We start from the raw sequence: 27479 nt of genomic DNA on the forward strand, positions 1-27479 counted from the left end.
TTTTAATTTTGTTTTTAAGTTGTAATCATTCAACTTGTTTTTATTATTGCTTGTAAGCCGCTCTGAGCCCGGCCTTGGCTGAGGAGGGCGGGGTATAAATAAAAATTATTATTATTATTATTATTATTATAGGTCAACCAACTCTGGGTGCTGGTCTGGCTAGATTGTTGGGTTCACCTGATCACATACAGAGTAAGCTGGAAAAGTAAGTCTGCCAAAGAGAACACTGTGAGTCCTAAATCTCCCTCTTACAAATTACAAAGCCAACAGAACCGGGTTGAAATATTTATTTAAAAATTGAAAACACACATTCAACATATCATACAAAGGGGGGGGGGATCTTGTATTTAATACAATAATTAAAAAGAGAGCTGGCACCTGGGTCAACTGGTAACCTGGCCCCAGACCTGTGGTGAGTGATTTTAGTCACTTAAGGGAAACTGCTCTAATGGAAGTTTTTGTTTGACACCCCTCACCCCAATTTAGGAAACGTTTAAAAAATAGAGGAGAAAGAGCGAGCACTGAGGAAGTCACTTTACTAGTGAGACAAAATGGCCTTTCTGCCAGGCTCAAGACATCACCCTGGCAGGCAGTCTTCTTCTGTTTTGTCCCCAACATGGGTGGCCCATCAGCCTGAAAACCTGAGGTAGTTGGGGGGGAGGGGACGGAGGGCAGAAGGGGTTGCGTAAGGGTAGTTCAGTGCCATATGGAGCCCCTTCTCTTATCATGTGCTGTGGCAGCAAGGCTGTTCCTGCTGCTTCGGAGAGAGAGGCAGGCAGCTGAGTGGCCTCATTCAAGCTGGCGGTGGGAAGAGAGGGCTATTTGGTTCTTGGGCTGCTGCCACCCAGATGGCAGGAAGGCCGGGGGCATTAACAGGCACCACTTGGAGAGGCTGTTGGTCTAAGCAACGACTTCTTCAGAAGAACTGGAGAGGGGTAGGCAAGTCGGAGTAACTCCCAACGGGGAGAGCAAGAAACCCTGGCTCCTCTGTGGGTCCCTCCAGCCCCTGCACCCCAATGGCAGTGTGCGAAAGACAGACTGATCTTGAGTGACTTGAGGGCAAGGAGGAGGGTCTGGAACGGGCCCAGGGACACTGTGGGACACAGCACCACAAGTCAGACTCACAAATTTCCCTGTTTTGCCTTGTCAAAGGTTGATCCTGGGCCCAGTCCAATCACCCACTCCATTGTTAGAGCTTCCAAAGTTACCAGACTCTTTGGCAGCCCTTGGGGCCTTTTCAGATGACCCAGGAAGAATGTTACATGATGGTCACCTTTGTTTGGATTGTAGCTTGAACCCTCCCGCCCTCAAGTTGAATCAGGCTGGCCTGCCAGCAGATACCAGGCGCAGGGCAGTCCCAGCCGATGCAGCAGGGAGGTTCTCTACTTCCGAGTGATTGCCCCAGCTGGAGCGAGGAGCAGGCACACATTGGATTGCCCCCCAGTGGCAGGTTTTAATCTAGGGTGTACAGGTGTATCCATGCTTGTGTGTTTGTGTGTGTGTGAGAGAGAGAGCGTGTGCACACACACACACCTCTATCATGAACGAGAACAGTGCAGGGTTGCTGCCCAGATGTTTCCACTGCTGTATGGCTAATGACTCACAGTGATCACAAGGTGCCTGAGGCAGCCTGTCATGGAAGGCAGCATCAGTTGGGTGGGGGAGAAGCCAAGTCTACAACAGGATCCACATCGCCTTGCGTTGCTGGCTATTTCAGACTCCATTCGGTCCAGGGAGGGCTGATGGGTTGTGCTAATGGACTCCGTGTGAGAAAAGGGCAACTGGCCAGGTCTACATATGAGCAGGTGGAGTCCCTCACAGAGCCCAACATGAAAGCAGCTGCTCTGGCCCCATCAGACCCTCGCCAGCTCTTCCCGCTCTGAGATTCTCAGCTGTTTATTGCTGGCTCAACACACAGTGGGCTGCTCTGAAGCAGCAGAAAGGCCTGCTTTGTTGGAGCGGGCAGCGGAGCCAGAGAAGAGAGGGGCTGTGAGGCCAAGAAGTGTTTCCCGCCTGTTACGGGATGGCCTGTGAGAAGATGGCTGCCACCCATCTCCGGGATGGACCTAATCCATCCCTTCTATGGGCACCATGGTCTGTTTGTACTGAAGGCCCTCCAACCCTGTCATCGCAGGGTGGTCAAGTGTACACACACACACACACACACACACACACACACACACACACACTACAGTTTCAGCAGGTCCTGCCACCCTCTTGGTTCTGAGGGCAAGAGGTGGCAGACAAAGAGAAGCAGCATGAGCAGAGAGATGTCACCACGGGCCCTGGTGTGGGTCGAAGGCCAAGGCTGGCAGCTCGGAGGTTGTGCAAATAAGGAAGTGAACTGAAGGTGGTGGAGGAGAGAGATGGAGTACGATTTTTGCAGAGAGGCTGCAAAGCTGGAACAACGCCCATGAGGCCAGTGTGGGCTTTGTGGGCTATGGCAGGCAGTGCATGTGGATGCTGCTACTGTTGCTGCTATGGTGCTGGGGAGGTTCCTCACCTCCTCTCCCTGTGCCCCCTCTGCCATGGCTGCTACTACCTTCTTGACCAGCAGGGCGCCCTTGCTGGCCCAAGAGAGAAAGAGGAATGTCTTCGTGGTGAGCACAGGCTTTGCGGTATGTTCCAAAGGAGTTTATAATTCGTGTTCGGAAGGAGCTGCACCAATGGATGGTGCCTCTTCTCCAGCTGTCTCCTCAGGGGGCTAGATTAGCACCTGGGCAGAGAGAGAGAGAGAGAGAAAGGGAGAGAGAGAAAGCTCTTTGTCAGGTCTAGGCAACTAGGGAAGTCAAGGTATTGGTGTATATGTATGAATACAACCCATAACTAACCTGCTTTTGGGATAAATCTTTCAAGCACAGTCTGGATTCAAACCTCAGCTATGGCTCCAGCTGGGGTTGCAAAGGAAGGAACAACAAAATAATTGGGAGCTCACTCAAGAGCATGCTTCCATTTCTTCCTTTGATGTTTGACACCTGGTGGCAGGTGATTGACAGGTAGGCAGCTCCGCTTACCTTCCAAATGTGGCCTATCAGAGGAGGGTGGGCTATTTCCTTACTACTGCTATAAGGTAAGGCTTTCCTTGACCCAAGATTATTATTATTTTTGGCAGGGGTGCTCCACAAACAAAATTCTGCCCTTTCTGTGGTTGCAGCACTAACGCAAGGTGTTGGGAATTGAGATGAAAGGGCCTTCAACTGTGGTTCCTTTCCCTTTGCTGGTCCTCAGTGTCTTAGCAGGAAGGAGGCTACAGGCCCAAGTTGGGAGAATTGTGGCTAGGCCAGCAAACCCAGAACCTGCTGTGGCCCAAAGGCCAGCATAGAAGCTAACAGGCCACCAGACTCACCATTCTCATCCCAGCCCTCAGCCACCCCTGCCAGTTCGTAGTGCTTCTTCCGCAGCTCTCCCAGGCGCTGGCGTTCCTTCTGCAACTGGTTTTCCAGCTCCAGGACTCGCACCTAGGAGGGAGGAGAAAGGCTTCTGGAGTGCAAGTGACCAGGCTGCAATGCATCCCCCTTCTGCTCTGCTTGGCATTCTTTATTCTCTTTTCTCCCTCCCTCCCCCAAATACCTGGGAATCCATTTCTTGACGCTTGATCTGTGTTAGCGTTATGGCGGAGAAGTCCATGCTGTCTGCAGGGGGAGAACACACGTTTACTCTCATTAATGGTAGCATGGAAGTGCAGGACTCATCCCTTCCCACATTGTGCTGAGAACTGCCTGGCATCTGGTGAGCCCAGCTGTGCTTTTTGTGGGACTCAAGCAGTCAGATGAATAAGCCAAAAAAGAAAGAGAGAGGCTGTAACTGAACTGAATGAAAAACAGAGACCGCTACCCCTCTGCCTTAGAGAAACAGGTGCCTACAGGAGATGCCTGCCTAGACAGCATCTTAAAAAGCAGAGACATCACCTTGCCGACAAAGGTCCGTATAGTTAAAGCTATGGTTTTCCCAGTAGTGATGTATGGAAGTGAGAGCTGGACCATAAAGAAGGCTGATCGCCGAAGAATTGATGCTTTTGAATTATGGTGTTGGAGGAGACTCTTGAGAGTCCCATGGACTGCAAGAAGATCAAACCTATCCATTCTTAAGGAAATCAGCCCTGAGTGCTCACAGGAAGGACAGATCCTGAAGCTGAGGCTCCAGTACTTTGGCCACCTCATGAGAAGAGAAGACTCCCTGGAAAAGACCCTGATGTTGGGAAAGATGGAGGGCACAAGGAGAAGGGGACGACAGAGGACGAGGTGGTTGGACAGTGTTCTCGAAGCTACCAGCATGAGTTTGACCAAACTGCGGGAGGCAGTGGAAGACAGGAGTGCCTGGCGTGCTCTGGTCCATGGGGTCATGAAGAATCTGACACGACTAAACAACAACAACAGGAAGGAAAAGGGATCTCCAACTTGAGTTTCAGAAACTGACCTGTCTCCTGAATTTGCGACATTCCTGACTTGGTGGTAGCCACCACCCTGGCTGTCGCCTGGTTGACTCCCCGGGAGGCAGTCTGGAGCTTGCTGAGGTTTGCGCTGTCTTTATCTGCTTTCACCTGGTGGATCAAAGAGGAGAATCAGTGCCTTCTTTGCAGGTGGGAGAAAAGGATTCTACGTGCCACATGTGCTGGACAAAGCAAGTGATCTGCAATGTGCTGCTCCAGAGGAGCTCCAGATGTTACAAAAAGGAAAGGGCAGATCTCCTGCTGGTTGGGAAGAGAGCAAGCAAAGGCCCCCAGTGCCACTCTAATGCCATCAAACACCAGGCACCACGGGTGGTCCTAGACTATATCCCCAGGAGCAAAACACTCATGCAATGCACTCTTGCCCACCCAAAGCCCCCTATTAGTTTCTTCTCTCCACTTCACAGATCAAACTTTTAGAAACTCTTATGGAGTGGGATCCTGAGACATTAAACTGGCTTTTCCAGAAAAGCCTTTGGATGATTGTCTATGCAGGAGCAGCACCCAAAGTGGGAAGCTTTAACAACTGATTTGTGATGGGGTTCCAGCTGCAGCTGTACTTAAGCTGGAAGGAAGCCATGGATCATTTTGGTGAGGAAACATCACCAGGCCACAAATGGGTCCTACTGGCTCAGTTGCTTTGCCACTGACAGCAGATGAGAAAGTGCTGGTGGCAAATGGAGCAGGACACTGCCAGTCAAACGGCTGTTGGCATCCTGACTGCCCAGGAAAGCCTATTAAGCTTATTCATTCCTTGTATGACTGGCTGTTGGCCACTTGCTCAGGCACTCAGCTCAACATTCCTGCAGCAGGGGGTTGGGCTAGATGACCCTTTGGACCTCTTCCAATTCTATGGTTCTAAGGAGGTATCACGAGGCAGTCCCTACCTTTGAAGCAGCAACTAGTTGGGCTGTGCTTGCTGCAATTTCATGCGAGCAGACCATGAGCTCCTCAAACTTCCCCTTGCCTTGAACCACAAGGTCAGCAGCATCTCTAGGGAAAGATGTGAAAGGGATGTTAGAGTGCCACCCCTCACACTCCAGGGCTACAAGCTGCAGCCCCTCGTCGCAGCACTGCCTAGCTCGCAGGCCAACAGTAGGCTATGAAGTAACCCCAGGGTGTCTGCTGCCATTTCTCCCCCAAACACTTACACCAGCACAGTTGCTCCCCAGCCGACAGCCTTGGAGGCAGAAATCAACCCCTCCGTCCAGCGGGAATTTCTGGCGTAAAACTCCTTGGGGGATGCTGCTCCCTAGACGAGAAGAGGAGTGAGCATTGCCAGGAATAGCTGTTCATTCTGTCTCTCTCAATTGCCACCAGAAGTTCTGCACCCGCCACAAGGCCACAGAGGTCAGCGCAACGCACTCCATTTGCAGCCTTCTAGCTTCCATGGCTGTGAGCTTCAGCCTGACAGGGGAGTGGCAGCTGCCTTATACCAGGTTAACCCTTGGTGCACCTTGCTCAGTATTGCCTTCCCTTACCAGCCTTCAGCTAGCCAGGGCTTCCATGCAGGGAGTTTTTCCCAGCTCTGCATGTGAACTCAGGATCTTGTGCATGCAAATCAGGTGTTCCACCACTAAGCCACAGCCTTTCCTGGGGTGCGCAGAGAGGTAAGAGCCACCTCACAGACCACCTTTAGATATTCCAGAACCTGGTGGTGTTCACTGGAGAACAAACAACCCGCTTTCTGTTTTACTCTTCTCTCCCCTCTTTCTCTCTTGCCTATGTTCTGAGGTTAGGTAAAAAGCTCTGCAAAGGGTATCTTAATCCCAAAGGGAACTCTGGACACAAACATTCTCTCAGAATGAACAGACAAGAATATATGTGAGTTATGAACTCTCCTTCTAACGAGTTACCAAGTGATGTAGCATCTGGACCTGCACCCTGACTGACCATGGGATGCCCAGCTATGCTCCACTTGCCACACCTGTCCCATCTGAGTTGTAGTTCTGTTTTTTTGCTATGCAACCCTATTTATCCAGCATTGCACCTTTGAAAGACTGGTGTTTTCAAAATTTTATGTATACTGCTTTGAGAGGCTTGATCTAATAATTACAACACAATACTCTAAATAAAGCAAATTAGTTTAACTCGCCCGGCAGTATGAATTGTGTTCATGTGGGCCAATTCTCATACTCCTTTGTTAACTCCACATACATTGATAGCAATGAGAAAACAGAACCTTCTATCACCCACCATTCCAGCATCCTATTTAAGAGCTAAAAATCCATCTGTCTCCTAGGCCCCTATAACACTTGGAAGAGAGGCACGTAAGACAGCGAGAGGCTGCAGCTAGGTCCCAGAAAGCCATCTCATTTTATCTTCCTCTACCCAGCTGCCCAAGGGATTGGAGTGCTATTAGCATGAGCACAACACACCCCTTCAACAACTCAGGAGCACACTGGAACAACGGCACTTTCCTGCCCCACCTTTAATCAAGGAGAGGAGTATGTTTTATGTAAACAACACCACAGACTGACAGCATCTGAGGCACAGCGGGAGCAAGAAGGCACGCTGAGTGAGAAGCCCACATTCCCAGCTTGCAAGGCTGGCACTGCTGACTCACCCTTCCACTCTCCACAATCTCCCGCTGGAGGTCCTTGGAAGCCTTGACCAGAACCTGGATGGCCTGCATTAAGCCTGTGCAGGAGCCCAGAATCCTGCAAATCACAAAGGGTTGTCTGTGCAGTGTCTGCTTACATCCAAAGCATATGGGCTCCACTGTAAAAGTCCCAGAGGCCCCCTCCCCACATTGTTGAGCAAAAAGCACTTGCCAGGTAGAGGAAGCACAGAAGTCGAGGAATGAGCGGGGACCTTCTCTGGCTCCAAGATGATAGCAGACTAACCCTTTCTTTTGAGGACAGAGAGCCTTCGCCAACCTGGTGCCACCAGGCAGCTGTAGTGGCTGGGGCTGATGGGAGTTGTAGTCCAAAACAGCTGGAAGGTGGCAGCTTGGCCACGGCTGCTCTAAAGCATGCTGTCCTGAAAACGGTGTGTTGGAGTGGGGTGGGGAGGAAGAGGTGTGCCAATGGTGCCCAGAAAAAAATCCAGGCAGGGAGGAGGGAAAGGCAGCTGGTGCCAGGCTTCCATACCAACCTCTCGTTGACCTCAAGCTTGGCTCCAGTGTCTCCCGCCCGTGACTTGCTCAGCATCTCCTGTGTTGACAAGGGTGGTGGGGAGAGAGTGGGGTGGGTGTCAGAGCTACAGGATGAACAGCGTTAGCCCACTGTCACTTGTACAGCAAAGCTGAGAACCAGCCACCCCTAGCATGGCACGGAACTGGAACTGAAATCTAATCCCCTGCCCTGAAAAAGAAAACATTATTCCTCCTTCTTTTTGAAGGAATCCCACTGGGCAAACAGGAAGCCGATCCTCCTCTCTCTCATCTCACCTCAATTCTGGAAGCTGCCATCTCAATTGCTGCTGCTGTGGCTGCCATCTCCTTGTCCACCAAATCCCCGAGTTCCTCCTGCTTGATGTCCAGGCCCTTGGGGCGCAGGTCCTGCAACAGAGCAGAGGGTGACCTACAAAGTTGCTGCAAAGTTGCTGCCTTCTCTTGTATCCCCCACTGCCTCATATCAACTTCATCTTCAGAGGAGCTCACTAGGTGTAGGGAACAGGATCTTTCCATTTGTCTCTGTCAACTGCATTCTGTCGCCTGATACCAGCGGCATCACATGAACTGCTTTTGCCCGCGTGGATGGTCAGTTGATCCCTGCAATCCCCTTTTGAGGCCAGCAGCATCTTTCCCTGCCCTGCACAATGTGGGCAGGTGGGTGTGGCATGGCCTGGACAAATGAGGAGGTCTGACAGGCCTACGGAGGCCTGTGAGGTAGAGGTTCCCCACCACTATCCTGGTTCTATACTTTGGGAGGAGCCAGCAACATGGACTCACTGAGCAGAGTTGGAAGGGACCCCAAGGGTCAACTAGTTCAACCCCATGCAATGCAGGAAAAGGTTCCTTGGAGGAGATCCACTCTGGGCTTGCAACCCCAACCAATGGCAGCCAATGTGCTGTAGTGCTTAAGAGTGTTGGGGCTAGAACCTGGGAGACCAGGGTTCAAATCCCTGCTTGGCCACAAAGCTCAATGGGTGATGTTGGGGGTAAGTCAGTCTCCCAGCCTAACCCAACTCACAGGTTGTTGTGAGGATAAGGGAGAGAACCACACCTTGACAAAAAGGTGGGATTACAAATGCAACAAACCAACCAACCAACCAACCAACCAACCAACCAACCAACCAACAAACAAACCAACAAACCTTTTGCCTTCCCCAAACCACACAGCAACTCACCTCTCCAATGGCAGTGATCCGCCCAAGACAGTTCCTGACAGCTGCGCAGTTGGCACTCTCCAAAGAGGCTTTGTCCTTCAGGGTGCCCAAGTAGCACAAGGCCTCACTGCCACACTGCCTGCAGGCTTCCAACAGCACTGGAAACATGCAAAGGGAAAAGGCTCCACTCAGGCCCTGCATGACCTAGGAAGGCACCTGTTTCTGTCCTACCCTTTTCCTGGCCAGAGGCAGGTACTCACTGTCTGCAGCCTCCATGGGGGCCATGTGTGAAGTGGCGCTTGCCTGGACGATGGTGTCGCCAACCAGGTGGCCAAAGAGAGCCACGTGTGACAACAAGCTGCTCACATCTAGGAAGGGAGAAGAGAACACATGAGACCAAGCACAGGTGATCCTCCCAGGCTCATTGAGATCTTCTAAGAGAAATACCGCCAAGTGCTTCTGCCACAATGCCCACCTTTTACTTTTCCAAAGCAGAGTGGAAAAGAAAATGCCACTGACAAATGGGTGCAGCTGCTGACATGAGGGGGGTGGCTCTCACTTCCATGCTGCTTGTCCTACATGGGGCCTGTTGCCTGGGCAGCTGGAAACAGCTCCAAGTTTCTTACCTGACTGGTTGGAGAGGTACTGGGTGCATGCCTCCTGTAGCCGCTCTACACACTCGGATGCCGCAGAGGTCCTGGATAGAAGGTAATCTACACAGCACACAGAATAAAGGAAGCATTGAGTACAACTCTATTAGGAAGTGCAACTGGAAGAAGGCCTTAAAAGCTGATTATGTACAACCCAGCAATGAGGGTTGTCTTGACTTCCTCCTTGGCCTGGGCTTCTCCTTTTCAGAATTCATTTTAGTTTATAACCTGCCTTTAAATTATTATCCCTCCCCCCCAAAAAAGAAACAAAGAACTCTGCTGGGTAAGACCAAAGTGGGCCCATCTAGTCCAGCATCCTGTTCTCACAGTGGCCAACAAAATGCTTCTTTTGGGAAACTCACAAGCAGGATTTGAGCACAAAAGCAACCACTCTTGTGGTTTCCATCACCTGGTATTCAGAAGAATAACTGCCTCCAACTGGGCAGGCAGATCATAGCCATCATGCCTAATAGCCATCAATGGCCCTCTCCTTCTCCTCCTTGAATTTTTCTAATCATCTTTAAAAGTACTCTAAACTGATGGCCATCACTGCCTCCCGTAGGAGGGAGTTCCATAGTTTAATGACTGATTGATTGAAGGGAGGTGCAGAGTGACTAGAAATTATCTGTCTCTGGTAACTGAAGCCATGGCTTCTCCAACTTCAGCAGGAACTGCCCACAGTTGCAAGTTGCTGAGCATGTCTAAGGTGTCCCCTGGAAGCATGAGGGTCAGAAGCAAGCTTTGGTTGCAAGCGGGCTCTGACCACAGAAATCTCTGCTGAAGGAAGGGGGTGAGGGGCCCCAGGCCTGCTTGACTGACCTGCGGAGCTCGTGCAGCTGACATGTGTGGGGTCCTCGATTCGGTTCAGGGCATCCTGCACCATCTGCTCAGCTTCCCTCGTGGCGCACTGCAGGAGGGCAAACTGCTTGTCCAGGAGCTGCTGCTGGAGGGCCTGTGTGTTGCTCTCCTGAGGGCAGAGGAAGAGAGGCTAGACTTCCGCTCTTGGTCTACTTGTGGAGCAGTGGAAGAAGAGCCTGGGGTTGCCCTCCATGAACCCCTACCACACAAAGAGCCTCTTGGGCTGTTCCTGGCTAATCACCACCATCTCACCTCCAATCCACCTCTTACCCTTTCCTCCAGAGAGCTCCGTAGCTCCTCTACTGCTTTGCCCCTGTCCTCCTTCTCTCTCTGCAGAGTGGCCTTCAGCTGCTGCACTTCGGCCTGCAAATCAGTCAGCTGCTGGTCACGCTGGGCCACAGTCTCATTGAGGGTGGCTGTCTCCAGCTGCAGGCTGGCCAGCTGAGTGCTGTGTGCTGCTTCGGACTAGCCAGCAGGTAGACAAAAAAAAAGAGGAGAGGTGAGGGCTTCTCAACTTCGTCCAAACTGCACCAATCCTGCAGGAACCTTCTCCAGCCCCAGGGCACCCAGGGGATGTATCAGTCCTGCCTTCCACCCACAACTGGGCCAACCCAGCCTCTTGCTCCCCTCCTTCTCCCAACCACCCTTTCTGCTTCCACTTCTGTTGCTTGTGATGGCTGCAGCCCCAACAGCTGGTGTTCCTTCTGCCATTATGGCAAAGCGAGGAGAAGTCATACAGAAGACTTGTTGTGTGTGTGTGTATACACATACACACAACTTCCACCGGGGCCTCTGAGAAAGAGGCCAGGCTGGAGAGTCTCACCTGTGCGCTGGACTCAATAGTGCTTCGGAGGGTCTGGAGTTCCTGTTTACTGACAATGAGCTCCCTCCTCAATGCTTCCAAGACTTCCACCTGCTCCTGAGTCTGCGGAAAGAAAAGAAGAATGTTGGTGCCCTTTTCCGTCAGGTTTCTCCAACAGACATTCTGAACCCCCTTTCTCTTCTTCCTCAGCTGAAGCTCCTCCCCTGCCCCCCTGCTCACCTTCCGCTGGGCCTGCTCACTCAGCCGCTGGAAGGAGTCCTCCAGCTCTTTCTTATCCCTCTCCACGTCACCTTGGACCTGCCTGGCCACTGTCACCTGCTTGGTCACCTCAGCATTCTAAGGAACAGGAAGAGGGAGGCAAAGGAAGAGAAGGATGTGGGTTCAGCCACTTGGGGTCATGGGAATAACTGTCCCTCCTCCCATCTTCAGTGGCACCAGTGAATTTTCCTTGCCCCCTCCCTCCAAGTCATGCAGCGGAAGCACACCGCAGCAAATTCCCCCCCCCCCCGGCACAGTCTCCATCTTTGCTGAGAGGGCTCTGCTACTGACTTGGCTCCTCAGCCACTGACTGACTTTTGAGAGATTCATCAAATTCCTTTCTAATTCCAGGTAAAACTGTGAATTTTGCTCAGTGCAACGCAGAAACATACCAAAGTGCTCTCTCTCTCTCCCCCTAGCTACTGGTTTCCTAGGTAGTGCTGAAGAGAAATGATAAAAGCTGTAAGTGGAAATCTAAGCAAATGCATAGATAGCTGACCCAGAAAGGGTGTGGAAATCCTAACAAAAGGAAGGCAGTGGTTCACAGCTACTGAATCTTAACTGGCTTAACAGGGCCATCGTTAGGGTGCTTCAGCAGATGCAATCCCATCTTGTTGCATGAAGTCAGAGGAAGTGGCACCCCCCAACTCTCTAGTACCGAGAAGTGAAGGAAGAACAATGCAGGGTTACCTTGCGCAGGAGGTCTGCGTGGTTCTGCACCAGCTCGCTGTACTTTTCCTTCAGCTTTGTGTATCGCTGCTCTGTAGCTTGTGCTTTCCCTGTAGCAGAAACAGACAAGGGCGGTGACTTGATGGCTAGGGTGAATTAGCCATGTATTTTTGCAGGAAGGGATCAATTTCTTATGTTATTAGCCCACTTGATTTTCATACAAGTTTCGAACTGTTACAGACAGAAACTGGAACCCAGGTTAGCTAGGCTAAATGTACCGACATAGTTTTAATTGACTTGTGGTGTGTTAATTCTTGCTCATTTTAATCAACCATGTGTTTGTGCTTGCAAGTTGCTATCCACCCTGAGCCTTCAGGATCCGAAGCAAAGCAAACGGGCAGTCAAGTTACCACCCATCTGCCCAGTGGCAGCTGTTAACATTTTGACTTGATAGGGCTGCAATTCTTGCTGTTTTTATGACAATAGGACTTGTACAGAACTTATTTAGGAAATAAGGAAACAATACAAATCCAAAAAAGGAAAGGAAAAAAAAGCTCTTTAAAGCGGGAAACATGCCCTGTTGGTCCTTTGGCCTTCAGGAAAATAACTCTGAACATGCTCAGAAAGAATGTATGGTTCCTCTAGGCTAGCAGGGCTGTTTTTGAAGCAATCCTTCCATATCTGCTATAGTGACTGTGCTGGACAGGCCTCATAGCAACAAATGGAGTGAGCGCTTTCCTACTAGGGTTGACTTATAAAGCTGGTCAAGGGAGCCGTGGACTCAAAAAGGTTGAAAACCTCTAACTTAAGAGACACACAGGAGTGACTTTTTGTTGCCATAGTTAAACTTTTGGGTGAGGATTGGCTGATTGCTGACTGACCAGAGAACAGGAGACTGACATAAACGTCTCTTTAAGTTCAGCATGTGTGTGGGAAAGGAAAGAGTGTGTGGTTTTGAGATTTTCAGGATTTTTTAAAATAAAAAAACTGCTTGACATTTTCAGCGGGAGGGCTATGCCCCGGTGTACCAGCCCCCACTGCCCCAAATGGGAGACTTGGTGCTGGGGCTGCCATTCAGCCCTCTGCCCACTCACTCTCTATCTCAGTGAGGCTGCGCTGGGCTTTCTCCGTGTCCTCGTGCCGCTTTTTCAACTCGTCCAGCTCTGTGCGCAGGAAGTCGCTCTCGTCCAGGGCCTGCTGCTTCAAGTGCTGCTGCTCTGCCAGCTCCGCCTCCAGCTCATTGATGCGCCCCTTCAGTTGCTGCACCAGGCGGTGGCTCTGCAGGGCCCACAATGGAGAGGGGAGGAGATTAGGGGACCCACTGACAAGATTTGTGGGGGGTCAGGAGTGGGTACACAGTCTTGGCTGGGGAGGCCAAGTGAAGCAGGTCACAGAGCACCCCCAAAACAAATTGAACAAGGACTGCACATCAGACAGAAGGGGCACCCCTGAGTTTGGGACACCTCCACATTCAGAAAATGCCTCCCCTATAATTGTGATGAGCTGAGGTGCGTGTGTACACACATGTGTGTGTTTACAATGTTAAATGGCTACAACCCCCAACAACACGTCTGTTTCTTGGTCTTGGGCAGTGAGCTGCAAGTGCTGTCTTCACAGTCCAGTAGCTTGGACCATCCTGACTGTTGATCGCTCCCCCCAAACACTTGCTGATGGATGGACACTCCCTGCAACCTGCTGCCCTCCAGGAGCTGATGTGAGTTGTAGTCCAAAACATCTGGAGGGCACCAGGTTGGGGAAGGCCAGCATGCTGTTTTGCCTCTGTTCCCAGTGACATTTAGCAGATTTGTCTGCCCATTATTTGAGGTAACCCAAACAAGAGACAGAGAAGAGAGGCAGGAACTGAAAGAGGTAGTGGTGGCCACATGGAGCTTGGTTCCGGGTTGCTCTTGTGTCTGCAAAAAGAGACGTCATTTCCCCAGGTCTTGCTGATGCAGCATTTTGGACTTGTGAAACCCTTTACAACTTCTGCCTTGATATTAAAAGCAGTGGAGGCTGTGTGTGCAATTGTCCTACCCCACCTTCTGGGATTCTCCTGTTTTGCCCTGCAAACCTCCCTTCCTGAGAGCTGGGCTCTGCCCCAGAGATAGGTGCCAGTCTGAAAGGCACCTTTCATGTGTTACCAACAGCGATGGGGACATTTCATTCACCTCGGCCTTGAAGTTCTTCAGCTCATCCTTGAGGGTGCTGATCTCCCTGTGCAGCTGCTCAATTAGCCGGTCCCTGGAAAAAGGGTGAGATAGGTTGGTGTCGTGTTTCCAATCTGTCAGGAGGACAGACAGCATTCATTTTAAAAAGCCCCTCACTCCGGACCATGGGAGCAGGCTCAAATCTAGAACAGATGGGGGCATTCCATGACGCACCAAACCCCCAGACTGATCATCTAAGCCATTAACACACAAACACAGTGTACCTTGGATGCAATTAAAGCATGCAATGATGATGAAAGCCTCTAACAAAGGAAGGAAGGGCATTCCGAGAAGGACCCTCACTCACTTGTCATCCTTGGTCATCCCATTCTGGCTGTTGAAGTTGAACGGATCATTGCTGAATGAACTGCCAAAGAGGTCATCAAACTTATTGTCAAAGAGACTCTGAAAGAGGAAGAAGAGATGGAAGCTGTTAGCTCCATGCAAGAGCAGGGAGGGTCTTTGGTATGGTCCTTAGAAGGCGGCAATAATTGCAATATTGAAAGGATGCAGCTTTAACAATGTTCTGACCTTCCTCTCTCCTATATTGTCAGAGCAGAGGCTGCTTGCTGAAGGAAAAGACTGGAGCGAAAGGGAAGGGAAACACCTGGGAGACTTCAGCTTGTGTCCTGAGCTTGTGCTTGCTCCTTCCATTGCTCAGGTATTTAGCTGGGAGCCATCAGCCAGTGGCATGAGAGCTAAAAGGTTCTCAGCTAGTGGATCAGCCAGCAGCCAAGAAATCCCTGTTGGTCCTTCGCTCCCTACAAGAATTTTTTGACCTCAGCCTAAGTGAAGAAAGAGGTTTAAGTGTAGTGTGGGATGCCAGCAAGGCAGCGATGAGAGGTTTTTTAATTCAGCAAGGTGCTTTTCATAAAAGGGAAAGAAGAAAAAAGAAGCAGGAGATATCAGATGCCTTACTGAAGAAGGAGGAGTTAATCGCAAAACCAGATATATCTCAAGCGATTAAACTCCAGCAAGCACAATTTTTATTTCAGTTAATAAAGAGATTGAGCTGAAAATTAAATTAATGAAACAGAAAAAAAATTGAATTTGCTAATAAACCTGGCAAACTGCTAGAATGGCAGCTTAAAAAAGAAAAGAATAATAAGACAATAAATAATATTGTAGACGAGGATAAGCATGTGACTAGCTCAAAAGAGATAAGAAAAGCGTTTGACAAATTTTATACTTCACTATACAGTACTGCTGTGAGAAAGAGGACTTTGAGAAAATGGACTAGCATATCCTGAGTATCTAAGTAAAACTGGCAAAGTCTGAATGCACCCATATCGATATCGGAATTGCAAATGGCTATAAACAGAATGAAGATGGAAAAACATAGGGGCCAGATGGACTTACTGCAATTTATTATAAAAAGTTCCAAGATGCACTTATAGAACCACTTAAGGACACCATGAATAGAATTTTGGTGACTGGAGTAATCCCAGCGTCATGGAAGGATGCATTCATTACCTTGATCCCCAAACAAGATAATGACTTAACAAAGACTAAAAATTACAGACCTTTTTCATTACTGAACTATGATTATAAACTATTTCCTACAATTTTAGCTAATAGACTGAAAAGGACACTAACTGAGTCAGTCCACAGAGACCAAGCCGGGTTTTTACCAGGCTGACAAATGAAGGACAATATAAGAAATGTAATTAATTTAATAGAGTATTTGGAAGTAAGAAATGAAGAACAGGCTGCTCTAATCTTTCTAGAGGCAGAGAAAGCCTTCAATAACATTTCATGTTCATTCGTGATCAAGGTTTTAGAGAAAATGGAAATAGGTAACTCTTTCCTAGCAGGAATTAAAGCAATCTATACTGATCAATCCGTAAATATATTAATAAATAATATTATTTCAGACAAATGCGCAATAGAAAAACGAACAAGACAAGGCTGTCCCCGTCTCCACTGTTGTTTATGGCATTAGAAATATTGCTTCAGAATATAAGGAGGAATAGGGAAATTAAAAGTATTGAGGTGGGACGTAGAGTTTAAAAAATCAAGGGCATTTGCTGATGATGTGGTGTTGACACTTTGGAGAGCATTCCCAAAGCATTAGAAGAAATTAAAAGGTTTGGAGAACTGGTGGGTTTTAAAGTAAATTCAGATAAAACCGAAATGTTGGTCAAAAACGTGGATGAGCAGTCAATTTTTTAATATATTTTTTTAGAAAGGATGTCTGGTTTGTAAATAGGTAAAAAAGTTAGATATTTGGGAATTTGGCTGACAGTAAGAAATCTCAACCTATTTAAAAATAATATTAAATTGTGGAAAGAGGCTAAGAAAGAGATATGGGGGTGATGAAACTCCCTGTTAGGTAGAATTTCAGCCATTAAAATGAATTTATTGCCTAGGATGCTGTTTTTATTCCAATCAATCCCAACTGTAAATAATTTAAGCTGCTTCAAAGAATGAGAAAAATATATTTCTAAATTCATCTGGCAGGGGAAAAAGCCAAGAATTAAACATAAAATCATGACAGATATAAAAGAAAGAGGAGGCTTTGCTCTGCCAGACTTGCAAATGTACTTTGAGGCAGCTTGTTTGTGTTAGTTAAAAGAATGGATTGTAATGGACAATGCAGACATCCTAGATTTAGAGGGTCACGATTTAGAATTTGGCTGGCATGCATGTCTTTGGTATGGGAAGGCTAAAATCTGTAAGAGTTTTATGAACCACATTCTTAGGAAGAATCTGTATAAAGTTTGGAAGAAAAATATAAATCTGCTGGAAAGAAAAACACCTTTATAGCTATCACTCATTGAAGCAATTACAATTAAGAGATTTAATATGGATAGACAATGGGCAATTTACAGGGAACTTCTGGATTTTACAGTGGGGGGACGACGACACACGGCCCAAACTGAAATCAATGGAAAGTCTAGGGAGCCAAGTTACTGATTGGTTGCAATATCACCAGTTACATGATAAATTACATAGCAAGAATGGATTTTGGGACCAAAGTTCACAATTTGAAAAAGCTCTTTCAAAATAATAAACTTCTGTCTAAAATGTATAATCTTCTATTAGCATGGGAAACAAAAGACGAGCTTGTTAAAGCTTCAATGACACACTGGGCAATTGATATAGGACACAATATAGATCTCAACATCTGGGAGAAACTCTGGAAAAATGACCTGAAATTTACAGCATGCTATTCATTGAAAGGACCGACGCAGGTGGCGCTGTGGGTTAAAGCCTCAGTGCCTAGGGCTTGCCGATCGAAAGGTCGGCGGTTCGAATCCCTGCGGCGGGGTGCGCTCCCGCTGCTCGGTCCCAGCGCCTGCCAACCTAGCAGTTCGAAAGCACCTCCGGGTGCAAGTAGATAAATAGGGACCGCTTACCAGCGGGAAGGTAAACGGCATTTCCGTGTGCGGCTCTGGCTCGCCAGAGCAGCGATGTCACGCTGGCCACGTGACCCGGAAGTGTCTCCGGACAGCGCTGGCCCCTGGCCTCTTAAGTGAGATGGGCACACAACCCCAGAGTCTGTCAAGACTGGCCCGTACGGGCAGGGGTACCTTTACCTTTACCTTTTATTCATTGAAAGAGAACTATTTGAAAATGATGCTGAGTAGGCTGTCTAAGATTTATAAGACAGAATCAGATAAATGTTGGAAGTGTAAAGAAGTGGCGGGAACGTTATTCCACATGTGGTGGACATGTAAAAAGGTAAAAGGGTATTGGGAAATGATTTCTAATGAATTGAAAAAAAGGTTCAAAATTACTTTCCTCAAAAAATAAAAATAAAAAAGAGTCCTTTTTGCTGGGGATTACCCAAATTGAAATTCCCAGGTGTCAGAAAGTTATTTATGTATGGAACAACTGTGGCTTGTGTTTTGTTAGCCCCCAAATGGAAATTGAGTGAGCTCCCAACTAAAGAGGACTGGCAACTTAAGTTGACAGAATATGCACAACTTGCAGATTTAACATATAGAAGAGAGCAAGAAGAACATATGTTTAAAGAAGACTGGAAAACATTAATTGAATATATGGAAAATAACTGTGTACAGCTGAAAACGCTGGCAGCATTAAGATAAATTCAACAGAGTAAATAATTTTTGATGGATGTAAAAGTGGAAAATTGATTTGAATGGTTATAGTAATATATGCAAGGGTGTTTGATATGTAACCATGGAAAGAGAAGAATGGAAGTCAATGGATATTTTAAAGTTTGTAAAATATTTATTTGAAATTGTAAAACAGAAAATTTTTAAAAAAATACAACAAAAGATAAATCCCCGTTGGCCCTAAACTGTGAAGGGCAGATTCCACAGCTTCACAAGCTGTGTTTCTGCAATCTGTTTTCACCAGCGAGCCCCACCCCTGAGGGGCTCCTGGAGATGCCCCAGTGGTTTCCGATAGAGACATTCATCAGCAATGATAGGCGTGCCAACAAACAGTTATTAAGAAAACAGAGGGGAGCAATTTGATGCATGAGGAAGTGTTGATTGGCCGGCACTGGACTTGACACCCACCCTGAGAGTGTGTTTCAGGATGGGGAGAGAAAAGCCATGTATACTGCAGGGAACTCAGTCATGGGCCAATGGCAGTGAGGGAAACACCAAAGGGAATTACCCCTCTGGTAGCTCTCCTTCTGGGTGGATGAAGGAGGTGGGTAGTGGAAGGACCCCGAGAGAGAGGAGGGAAGTGAAGATCTCCCAGGGTGAAAGACAGGGAGAGGAAAGGAAAGGAAAGCTCTCAGGTGAGAGCTGGGAGGGTCTGTCATTTTTTATGGGGTTTTAGATTAAGAGTTACCTTTGGCTAGAGAGGAGATTCTGCGTTTGCACACTGCTTTTGCATTTTAGACACCCTGCTGCTGATTTTCTGCTTCATTTTTGTGTGCTGTTGCTTTTACGAAAATCTGTATTTTATTATGCTATTCTTATAAATTGCATTTATATAACTGTTATCATGTCTCTGCTACATAAAAATTAAGTTATGTGTTGACATTTGTGTTCTATGCTGCAAACCACCTTGTGATCTTTTGACAAAACAAATTTAAAAGAGGAGGCCATGATCCTACTTTATTTTAACAACTCTGCCCCCCAGGGACCAGGTGACACCATCAAGAGAATGGTGGCAAAACGCTTCCTGAATTGTTGTAGTTCAGGTGGCAGGATGATTATTTGAATGCAACAGATTCCCTGTATATTTTCCACATGCTGTGGAGAAATCTCAGCTGACCCCTTTTTTTTACATACATGGAATTTTTGCTGGGGGTGGGGAGTTACGTAAACATGCAAAGCCAGCACTGTCTCCAAGCTGAAGCATGCAGTCCAGGAAAATATTTTAACATAAGAAAATAATAAAGGCCTGTAGGACCAAGTCAATGGCCCATCTAGTCCAGAATCCTGGTCTCATGATGGTTACCCAGATGCATCAATGAGAAGCTCACAAGCAGGACCCAAGAGCAAAATTGCTCTCTCCCTTTCTGCTGTTTCCAGCAAATGGTATTCAGAACCATTGCTGCCATGGAGGCAGAGCATAGCCGTTGTAGCTAATATGCATTGACAGCCCTTCCCTCCATGGATTGATCTAATTCTCTCTTAAAGTCATCCAAGTCGGTGGCCATCATTGCCTCCTGTGGGAGAGTTCCTTTTTTTCTTTTTTTCATAACATTTTATTAAGGCTTTTTCATAATGCAATACTATAAAAAACCTAATCTAAATGAAGACACACACAGAAAAAGAAAGAGAAAAGAAAACACAAAGTCCCCTCTCAAAGGTAGAGCTTAACTCTTGTGGACCCTCCCAGCTCCCACATGGGAGCTTCCCTTTCTTCTCCCAATCTCCCACCCTGGGAGCTCTTCTCTTTCCTGTCTCTCAAACAGGGTCCCTCACCAACCATCCATCATCTCCAGGTGTGTACAATCCCAATAGTGGCCCAGAGTAGAGGACACAAAGAGAAGAAAAGAGAGAGAAAAGGAGGGAAATAAAAATAGGAGAAGAAAAAAAGAGATAAAAAGAACTTCTGATTTTCCATCTTTCAGTTACATACAAGTAGATTATTGAAAGTTTTCACTCTGAGGATGACAACCAGCTGTTCTTCCTTGTGCTAAGCAATATTTCCCCAATCTTTAGACCCAAATGTCTCAAATTCATTCATTTTCCTTTCCATACAAAATTCTAAAAGGGGTTCTCTATTCATCTTTGTTCACACAACGGTCTCTCTACGTGAATAAGTCCTTTTGCATTGGGCTCTGCTTACTGTATGAGCAGGCTCGTCCAGGAGAACACAGCAAGGCTGGAAACTGGTGAGGAGTTTGCTTAGTTGAAATAATGTTCTGCAGAACAGTAGCCTGTGGAGTGGTGCATAGAGAGATATTCCCCGAAAACAGAACACGGCTGCCCTCCCCTCCTCTTGTGGGCCAGCACCAGATTCTCACTTGAGGAGCTCTGCCTCTCCACTCACCTTCTGAGAAGACGTTTCCATCTCCACAAGGTCCATGATGGGCTCACTGTCGGGGGATGAGGCTTCCACTGGGATGACAACCACAGGGCTGATGTGCTCGGAGAGCGCCGAGGCCCGCAGGAAGTTGGGTGGATTCTGGTGATGGAAAGAAGGGTGAAGCTGGGAAACTCGAGAACTGCAACACTGAGTAGAGGCACACGACACAGGATGGAGCAATCCTGCCCTGCACATCTTCCACCTTGGGAGTTCAAAAGGCACAGCAGTAGCAGCCCCTCCACTTAAATGCTAGTACATGGGAACCTGTGGGTGGCATTTGTTGAAGGCCCACAAGGGTCTTACCTCAGGCAGCTGTGGGATCTGAATAAGCCGCTTGAAGTACTGAAGGTTGCTGGAGCGATAGAACAGATCCTTCAGCCTGCAGAGTACAACAGCAAAGGCAATCAAGTCCATGAACACATCCTGAGTGGGCCTCTGGACAGTCTGGGGGGAGGGGAGTCTGCCAGCCTCAAGAGTGAAGCAAAGCTTTATTGGCCCTATCTGTGTTTTTAACTATGACTGCATTTGTATATTCATTGGTATAAAATTGTATAATTGTATAAAATTGGTTTGTGGGTTTTCACATTTTCGCCTGGAGAGCTCTTTGATCTATCGGTTTTAAAATCTTCTCAGCAAATAAATGTGAAATTCTGAGTTGTTACCAGCTCTCAGCCAGGAACTGAGCTATTCACACACTTACTTTTTGAACTGCTCCAGGAAACGGTCCCTGTGGCCTTGGAGTGTGTCAGCTGGGAGACCTGGAGAAGAGATGCACAGAAAGGGAGTGAGATCAGGGAAAACCTGGATTATGCAGCCGATGCCTTTGGGGGTGGTGATGTTTGTGGGGGTGGGGAGATAGACAGATGTGCGCACACCAGCAAGATAACCAGCTGAGCAGTCAGCCCTGCTAAGGCACATGTGCGACACATGCTCCCTCAGGCGCTATGCTCCCTGTATTGAACAGCTGCAGATTCCTGCATTGGAAGGGTCCCTTCCAACTCTGCAATTCTATGATTCTGTCAGGTTGGGCAAAGCAATGTTGCACCTCCAGAAACCGTTAAGTGACAGAAGTGCTTGGTCACAGCCTTGTAAGCCTCCCGAGCTCCTAACCTGAAGTGTGGAAGCTGGTTTAATATTCGGTGATGAGGGAAGGTTACTCTGCACATGCTCAGAAGTTTCATTGTCTACTCTACCTTGCACATTCCAGGGTACTGGCGTATCACAATGCCCAAGATCTTAACTAAGTGCCCTTATGCAAGCCTCTTTCTCCCTGCTCCAATATGGAAATAGTTATATCGGCCGAACTGATAGTGAAATGGTAAAGAACTGCCAAGGTATCTGTAAAGCACTCTTGGCATTTAGGAAAAGTTAAACACTATAAACTGCTACAACATTAAACAGGACTCTGTTTGCAGCTGCTCTGACATCAAAGATAGAGAAGGGCTGCAGCTCAGTGGGAGAACACCTGCTTTGTCTGCAGAAGGCGCCAGGTTCAATCCCCAATGGCATCTCAAGGGAGGGCTGGGAAAAAAGGCTCCTTGCCTGAAGCCCTGGAGAACTGCTGCCGGTCAGTGTAGACAATACTGAGCTAGCTGGACCATTGGTCTGACTCCATATAAGACAGCTTCCTACGTGCCTACAATCCTTCCAGCAGGGAGTGAGGTGTGGGATGTCTCAGCCACCCCAACTATCATTGCTGTGATAACTGGAGCACAATGAATGAGAGAGGTGGGGGAAGGGAATCCAAGTCCCCAAGGGGACAGTCAGATTTGTACTCACAGGAGTGGAGCTTGAAGAGGAGTTTGACTGTGTAGTCATAGAGGTGGCTGCAGTCAAGGATGACCTGGATTAGTGGGGCCAAGCGGCACTGCCCGGAAGCCGTGACCGACACAGAGCGAGACATGTCCAAGGAGCTGAAGACTGGAAGGGAAGGAGCACAGGAAAGCAGAAAGGGTTGGGTAAGTACTGTACATGTTCCAGTCACAACAAAGAAGGGTCATTTCTAAAGATTGTGCCCTAGAATAGCTGGCCAACTAACAAGGGAGGCAACCCCAGACTCAAAAGCGGCACCACAGTGGGTATCAAATGCAGCATATGCCAGTGAAAGTGAGAATGGTTAAGGAAGCCCAACAGTATCCAAGAGGAGACTTCCCAAAAATGAGATTGGTTAAAAATGAAGCATGGTCTCCACAGCCTTCTCCTCCACTTTGTTCAGGAGGACCCTCATGTCTCTTCTAAGAGATACAACCCATCTGTCATGTGGCTAGCCTAGCCAGGAATTCTGAGCTGTCCCTCTTCCCGATCCTCATTTCACCCAAGCCTTCTTCAACGCAAAAGCTGCTGCCTTTTTATTTTTTGTGGGCAAACGTGCGTCTGGGCACCTAGTGCTCTGCAGGCATCTGGCTAATTTCATCCACTCTGTTTGTGTGTTTTAAAATGAAGAGAAGCTGAACCTGGGTTATTTCACAGCCTCACTTCAAATCCCCCGCCCCTGTTTCCTGGCACACTTTATTAGATATGTGGACCTGAATTGCCCTTTTCCTGCAAATAATGCTGAATTTGCAGGGAGTAGACAATTCCAGAAGGAAGTGGAAGAATGGTGCATACATAGGAGAGAAAGGGAAATCTGCACCAGGTCAGTGCAGGACTCAGCAGAAGGGAAACAAAAAGAGATAAACACATGCTGGAATGCATGTGCCCCTCAAGGGGAAGATGAGCTCTCTTCCACTCTACAACCTTTTCTCTAGTCTGAAACTGAAACTCCCATTTTGTGTGTGTGGTGTTTTTGTTTTGTTTGCAATGGGAGATGCCTTCTGGGGGTCCAGGAACACCCTCTGCCCCAAAGGACAACAATTTCTTCCTAAGGGAAGGGAAAACATGCTTGCCATCCATAAAGAGTGGGGCAAACGGGCAATGAATTAACCACACCTCCCTGAATTGTGCCTTGCAGAGGTTTCTGGCATGCTTTGAACTGTGAAACCTTACCTGTCTGAAATAGGTTCAGCTCACACTCCAGGTAATCGAACATCTCCACAGTGAGTTGGAAACTGAGTGAGAAAGAGAGAGACTGAATGGAGGATGCTGCAACACTGAGAATGTGGAGGTTGTGGTCTTTTACTGCCACAGGACCATCGCAGAAACTTTGTGGAGTCCCAGAAGCAGCCAAGAGACTTGACAGAGCCTCAACCTGTGAGCTTGAAAGAAATCTGCCCCCACCACTCACTCACTCACCTACCTGGGGCCACCACCAAACAGGCAGCCCACCCTCCTGCCCACCATCATTGCCCTGATCCCAGAAAGGAAAAGCAGCCGCCACCAATGCCCCCCCCCGACCCCCTGCCAAGCAGCACTTACAAGTTATTCACGTCATTCTCGCCGGTCTCGTCAAGCTGCCTATCTGACATCTGGAGGTTTCCTGGGAACCTGGGGTTCTGTATGAGGGGAGACAGAAAGTCAGGCCAAAGCTGTGGCTCAAGGCAGGTCCAGTGAAGTGGGCTCCTCCTGCCAGACCCCCTTCCAGGGCTTTTGCCTCTCCAGCTCCCTGGAGTGGCAGTGCCCAGTGGGAAGAGCAGTGGGGCTGCAGCCAGCGATGGCCCTCAGCAGCTTCCCCTCCATCAATGGGCAGGTGATGTTGAACTTCTCTCCCTCTGCTCCCCCAGAATAAGACATGGCCTCTTCTGGGACCCCTTTTGAAGAACAGGGAAGGGTGGGCCCAGGGGAAATACATCCATCCCTTTAACCACAGCATGCTGCATCATAAACCCCAGCTGAGAAAGGAAAAAGTGAACAGAGGATGTGAAACCAGCCCTGGAATGTGGCCACAGGATCTCTGAAGAATGGGCTGGGCTAATCCTGGCCACAGTGGTGAAGCCTGGCCACACTTCAGAAGCAGTGGCAATCCCCTGCCCCACCTCATTCGTCACTGCTCCTTTTCACAAGCACCCTCTGGCCACCAGAGGGGACCATGCTTGGCTTGCAGAAGCAAAGGCCTCCCCGCCTGCCTGCTTGCCTGAGGACTCTGGTTCTGAGCCAAGCTTCCTGGTCCAGTCAGCCGGATTCCATTCTATAAATACCTGCTGCCGGCTCCACTCCCCAAACGGGATGCAGGCGAGACAAATGGGCCTGTCTTGAGCCAATCACAACGCGGGAAGGGAGGCTTGCAAAGGAACATTCTGGGAGCCAAGGAAGGGCACAGGCAGGCAGGCAGGGAGGAAGCAAGCTCAGGCTGTTTGTCCCCAGGGAGCAATTTGCATACGTGTGTGTGTGTGTGTGTGTGTGTGTGTGTGTGTGTGTGTGACAGAGAGAGAGAATACACCCAGGTACATGCCACCATCCTGCCTGTCTGCTTGAGGCCACCTAGCCCGACCCCTCATATGTCAAAAGGCGTTGGCAGATCTCTTATTTATTTATTTTTAAAATTTATATCCCACCTTTTTCTCCAAGGAGCTCAAGGTGGTGCACATGATTCTCCCTCTCCTCCATTTCATCCTCACATGAACCCTGTGAGGTAGGTTAGGCTGAGAGACAGTGACTGGCCGAGTGAGAGATTTGAACCCTGGTCTGTCCCTGGTCCTAGGCCAGCATTCTAACCACTACACCACTCTGGCTCTCTTCTGCATAACTATACTGCCCTGTAGTTCTCTGGGTGGTTCCCAAAGTTCCCGCTTCCCAGTCAGGAAAGGGCAGGAAACAGTAAGGAGTGGCTGGCGATGAATAAAAGCAGAGCACAAAAACTGTCTTCCATCTTTTCCCTTCCCAGATTCTTTGGCTGTGTTAAAGCACAAGGGAGGGAAAGGCCACAGTCAGGTGGAGCCATCCACAGAGCAAAACAGACACACCCGGAAGTATTGTGGTGGGTGGAGAGGAGCTCCAGATGGTCCTTCCCTTTGGCATGTCCAATCCAGGGACCCATAAATCAGGGGAGGGTTGTAGCTCATTGGCAGAGCATCTCCCTTTCATGCAGAAGGTCCCAGGGTCTCTCCCCAGCAACATCTCCAGGTAGGGCTGAGAGGGTCTGATGCCTGAAGCCCAGCAGAGCCACTGCCCGTCAGCTGGGCAATACTGAGCTAGATGGAAAGATGGTTGGCCTATGTATATGCAGCCTACTCTGTTCCAGCGCTATCATTCATAGGCAGGGACCCTGAGGATCATCTAGTCCTACCCCCTGCAATGCAGGAATATGCAGCTGTCCCATACAGGGATCGAACCCGTAACCTTGATTATCGGCACCATGCTCCACCCAACTGAGCTGCCAAGTCAATTTTAAAAGGAGTGAGCCACAGATCCACAAGACAATTCAGGTTGTCCCACCTGCATGAGAATTCAGACCCACAATGCCCTGTCAGTGATGGCATCCAGTTCCCAGGTGGGGCTAAATCCTGCATCCCCGAGGGCGGCTGCTGCCGCCGCCTCTGGCCTTTTTGTTCCTCTGCCCAGCCAGAGATCCCTTGGGTACCCAGAGTGCTTCGCAGACGACTGGAAGAGGCAAACAGCCCCACTTACTTTTGTGTGGAACTCCATCTTGGTTCTCAGCAGTTTGAGGTAGATGCTGCACAGCTGCCCGTAGCCCTCGCTCAGGTGGCCCTAAGGGGGAGAAGGGGGCAGGAGAGAGTGAGGACCAGGGCAGGCAGGAGGAGCTCTCTCCCTCCTGGGAATAAATAAGCATTTTCCACTGGGAGCTTTTACAAGGACACTGACAGAGCAGCTGCTTGGCATGCAGGAAGCATGTCCCAAGTCCAGCATCTCTAGTTGGAGCTGGGAAGTGTCTCCTGCCTGAAGCCACAGAGAGTCTCTGCCAGTCTGTGCAGAAAATATGGAGCTAGATGGACAAAGGATCTGACTCAGCATAAGGCAGCTTCCTATGTTCCTATGAGAATAAGGGGCACCTGCTAAGCTACAGCCCTGAAGACACACGTGGAGAATCTCCAAAGCTCAAGAGAAGTCTAATGCTGCTCTGGCGCACAGATTTGCATGAGCTGGCCAGTATCAGGGGTGAGAAGAAGGGAGGGAGGGAGGGAAGGAGAGCCTGTGTGTGCCTGGGCGCTATTTTATTTTATTTATTCAGAACATATTTATGTATTCATTTGTAAACATATTTTTATCTTGCTGTATCATAAAAAAAAATCAAAGTGGTTTGCCGCAATGAAACCAGAAAGCCATAAAATAACAACCTGAAAAATGTTTGAAAACATACATCCATTAACTATTGTGGAAAGATGAATTCTGAATTGCCTGCATAGGCCTGGTGGAATAGAAAAGCTTTCCGCTGGCATTTAAAAGTTGGCACAGAAGGTGTCTATCAAATTCTAGTGGCATAGTGTTCCACAGGGCTGGGTCGATGACACTAAAGGCTTGGTTCCTTGTTTTTGTCAAACGAGCCTTGCCAACTCAGGGAACAACCAACGAAGCTCCTGCAGATGACCTCAGTGACTGACCTGGGATATCAGGCTTCAAGTGGTACTGCAGGTACCTGGAGCTAAGGCATTCAGGTCTTTGTAAATTCATACAAGGACTTTGGAACAGGCTCAGTAGTAGATGGGCTCGCACAGTGCTCTCTGTCTTACAACCAGTATCAAGCCAACTCACAGCTTCCAGGATGTACAATGCCTTCCCTCGCCCACATTCTCATTCAGAGACTCTTGGGCAGGGAGACCAGCTTTCAAAAGGCTGGATCTCCTTCTCCACTGGTGCCTGCCCTCCAGAGACTGGCAATTAGCAAGAGTCTGAACTAGAGCATGTCTGGAAAGGCAGACTGGTACGTGTGAGGAACTATTAGCAGCATATGCCAAGTGGGTGTGTGGAACACCCATCCACCCACAACCCTTTGCCTTCCC

At 48.6% G+C, this 27479-nt stretch overlaps 1 protein-coding gene across 4 annotated transcripts in view; it reads right to left on the reverse strand.

Annotated features, from left to right (window-relative positions):
• Window positions 1–272: 272 nt before the first annotated feature.
• The window catches only part of HIP1 (huntingtin interacting protein 1), a 68328-nt gene continuing 41121 nt past the window's right edge, over window positions 273–27479 (reverse strand). For all 4 annotated transcript variants that reach the window (XM_079954505.1, XM_079954502.1, XM_079954503.1 and 1 more), the window contains exons 5-31: window positions 26149–26229; window positions 24001–24077; window positions 23632–23693; window positions 22426–22566; window positions 21347–21404; window positions 20950–21025; window positions 20611–20745; window positions 14492–14589; window positions 14146–14218; window positions 13072–13255; window positions 11999–12087; window positions 11270–11386; window positions 11051–11152; window positions 10498–10692; window positions 10189–10336; window positions 9346–9432; window positions 8980–9087; window positions 8741–8877; window positions 7839–7949; window positions 7544–7602; window positions 7014–7107; window positions 5599–5699; window positions 5335–5440; window positions 4417–4540; window positions 3571–3632; window positions 3347–3458; window positions 273–2716 (exon numbers count right to left, since the gene is read on the reverse strand). In XM_079954505.1, coding sequence (XP_079810631.1) covers window positions 2697–2716; window positions 3347–3458; window positions 3571–3632; window positions 4417–4540; window positions 5335–5440; window positions 5599–5699; window positions 7014–7107; window positions 7544–7602; window positions 7839–7949; window positions 8741–8877; window positions 8980–9087; window positions 9346–9432; window positions 10189–10336; window positions 10498–10692; window positions 11051–11152; window positions 11270–11386; window positions 11999–12087; window positions 13072–13255; window positions 14146–14218; window positions 14492–14589; window positions 20611–20745; window positions 20950–21025; window positions 21347–21404; window positions 22426–22566; window positions 23632–23693; window positions 24001–24077; window positions 26149–26229 — 2757 coding nt within the window. In that variant the 3' untranslated portion in view covers window positions 273–2696. The remainder of the gene's footprint in view (window positions 2717–3346; window positions 3459–3570; window positions 3633–4416; window positions 4541–5334; window positions 5441–5598; window positions 5700–7013; window positions 7108–7543; window positions 7603–7838; window positions 7950–8740; window positions 8878–8979; window positions 9088–9345; window positions 9433–10188; window positions 10337–10497; window positions 10693–11050; window positions 11153–11269; window positions 11387–11998; window positions 12088–13071; window positions 13256–14145; window positions 14219–14491; window positions 14590–20610; window positions 20746–20949; window positions 21026–21346; window positions 21405–22425; window positions 22567–23631; window positions 23694–24000; window positions 24078–26148; window positions 26230–27479) is intronic.

The sequence above is a fragment of the Podarcis cretensis genome (genome assembly GCF_951804945.1).
Source record: "Podarcis cretensis genome assembly, chromosome: 15".
Classification (NCBI taxonomy): domain Eukaryota; kingdom Metazoa; phylum Chordata; class Lepidosauria; order Squamata; family Lacertidae; genus Podarcis; species Podarcis cretensis.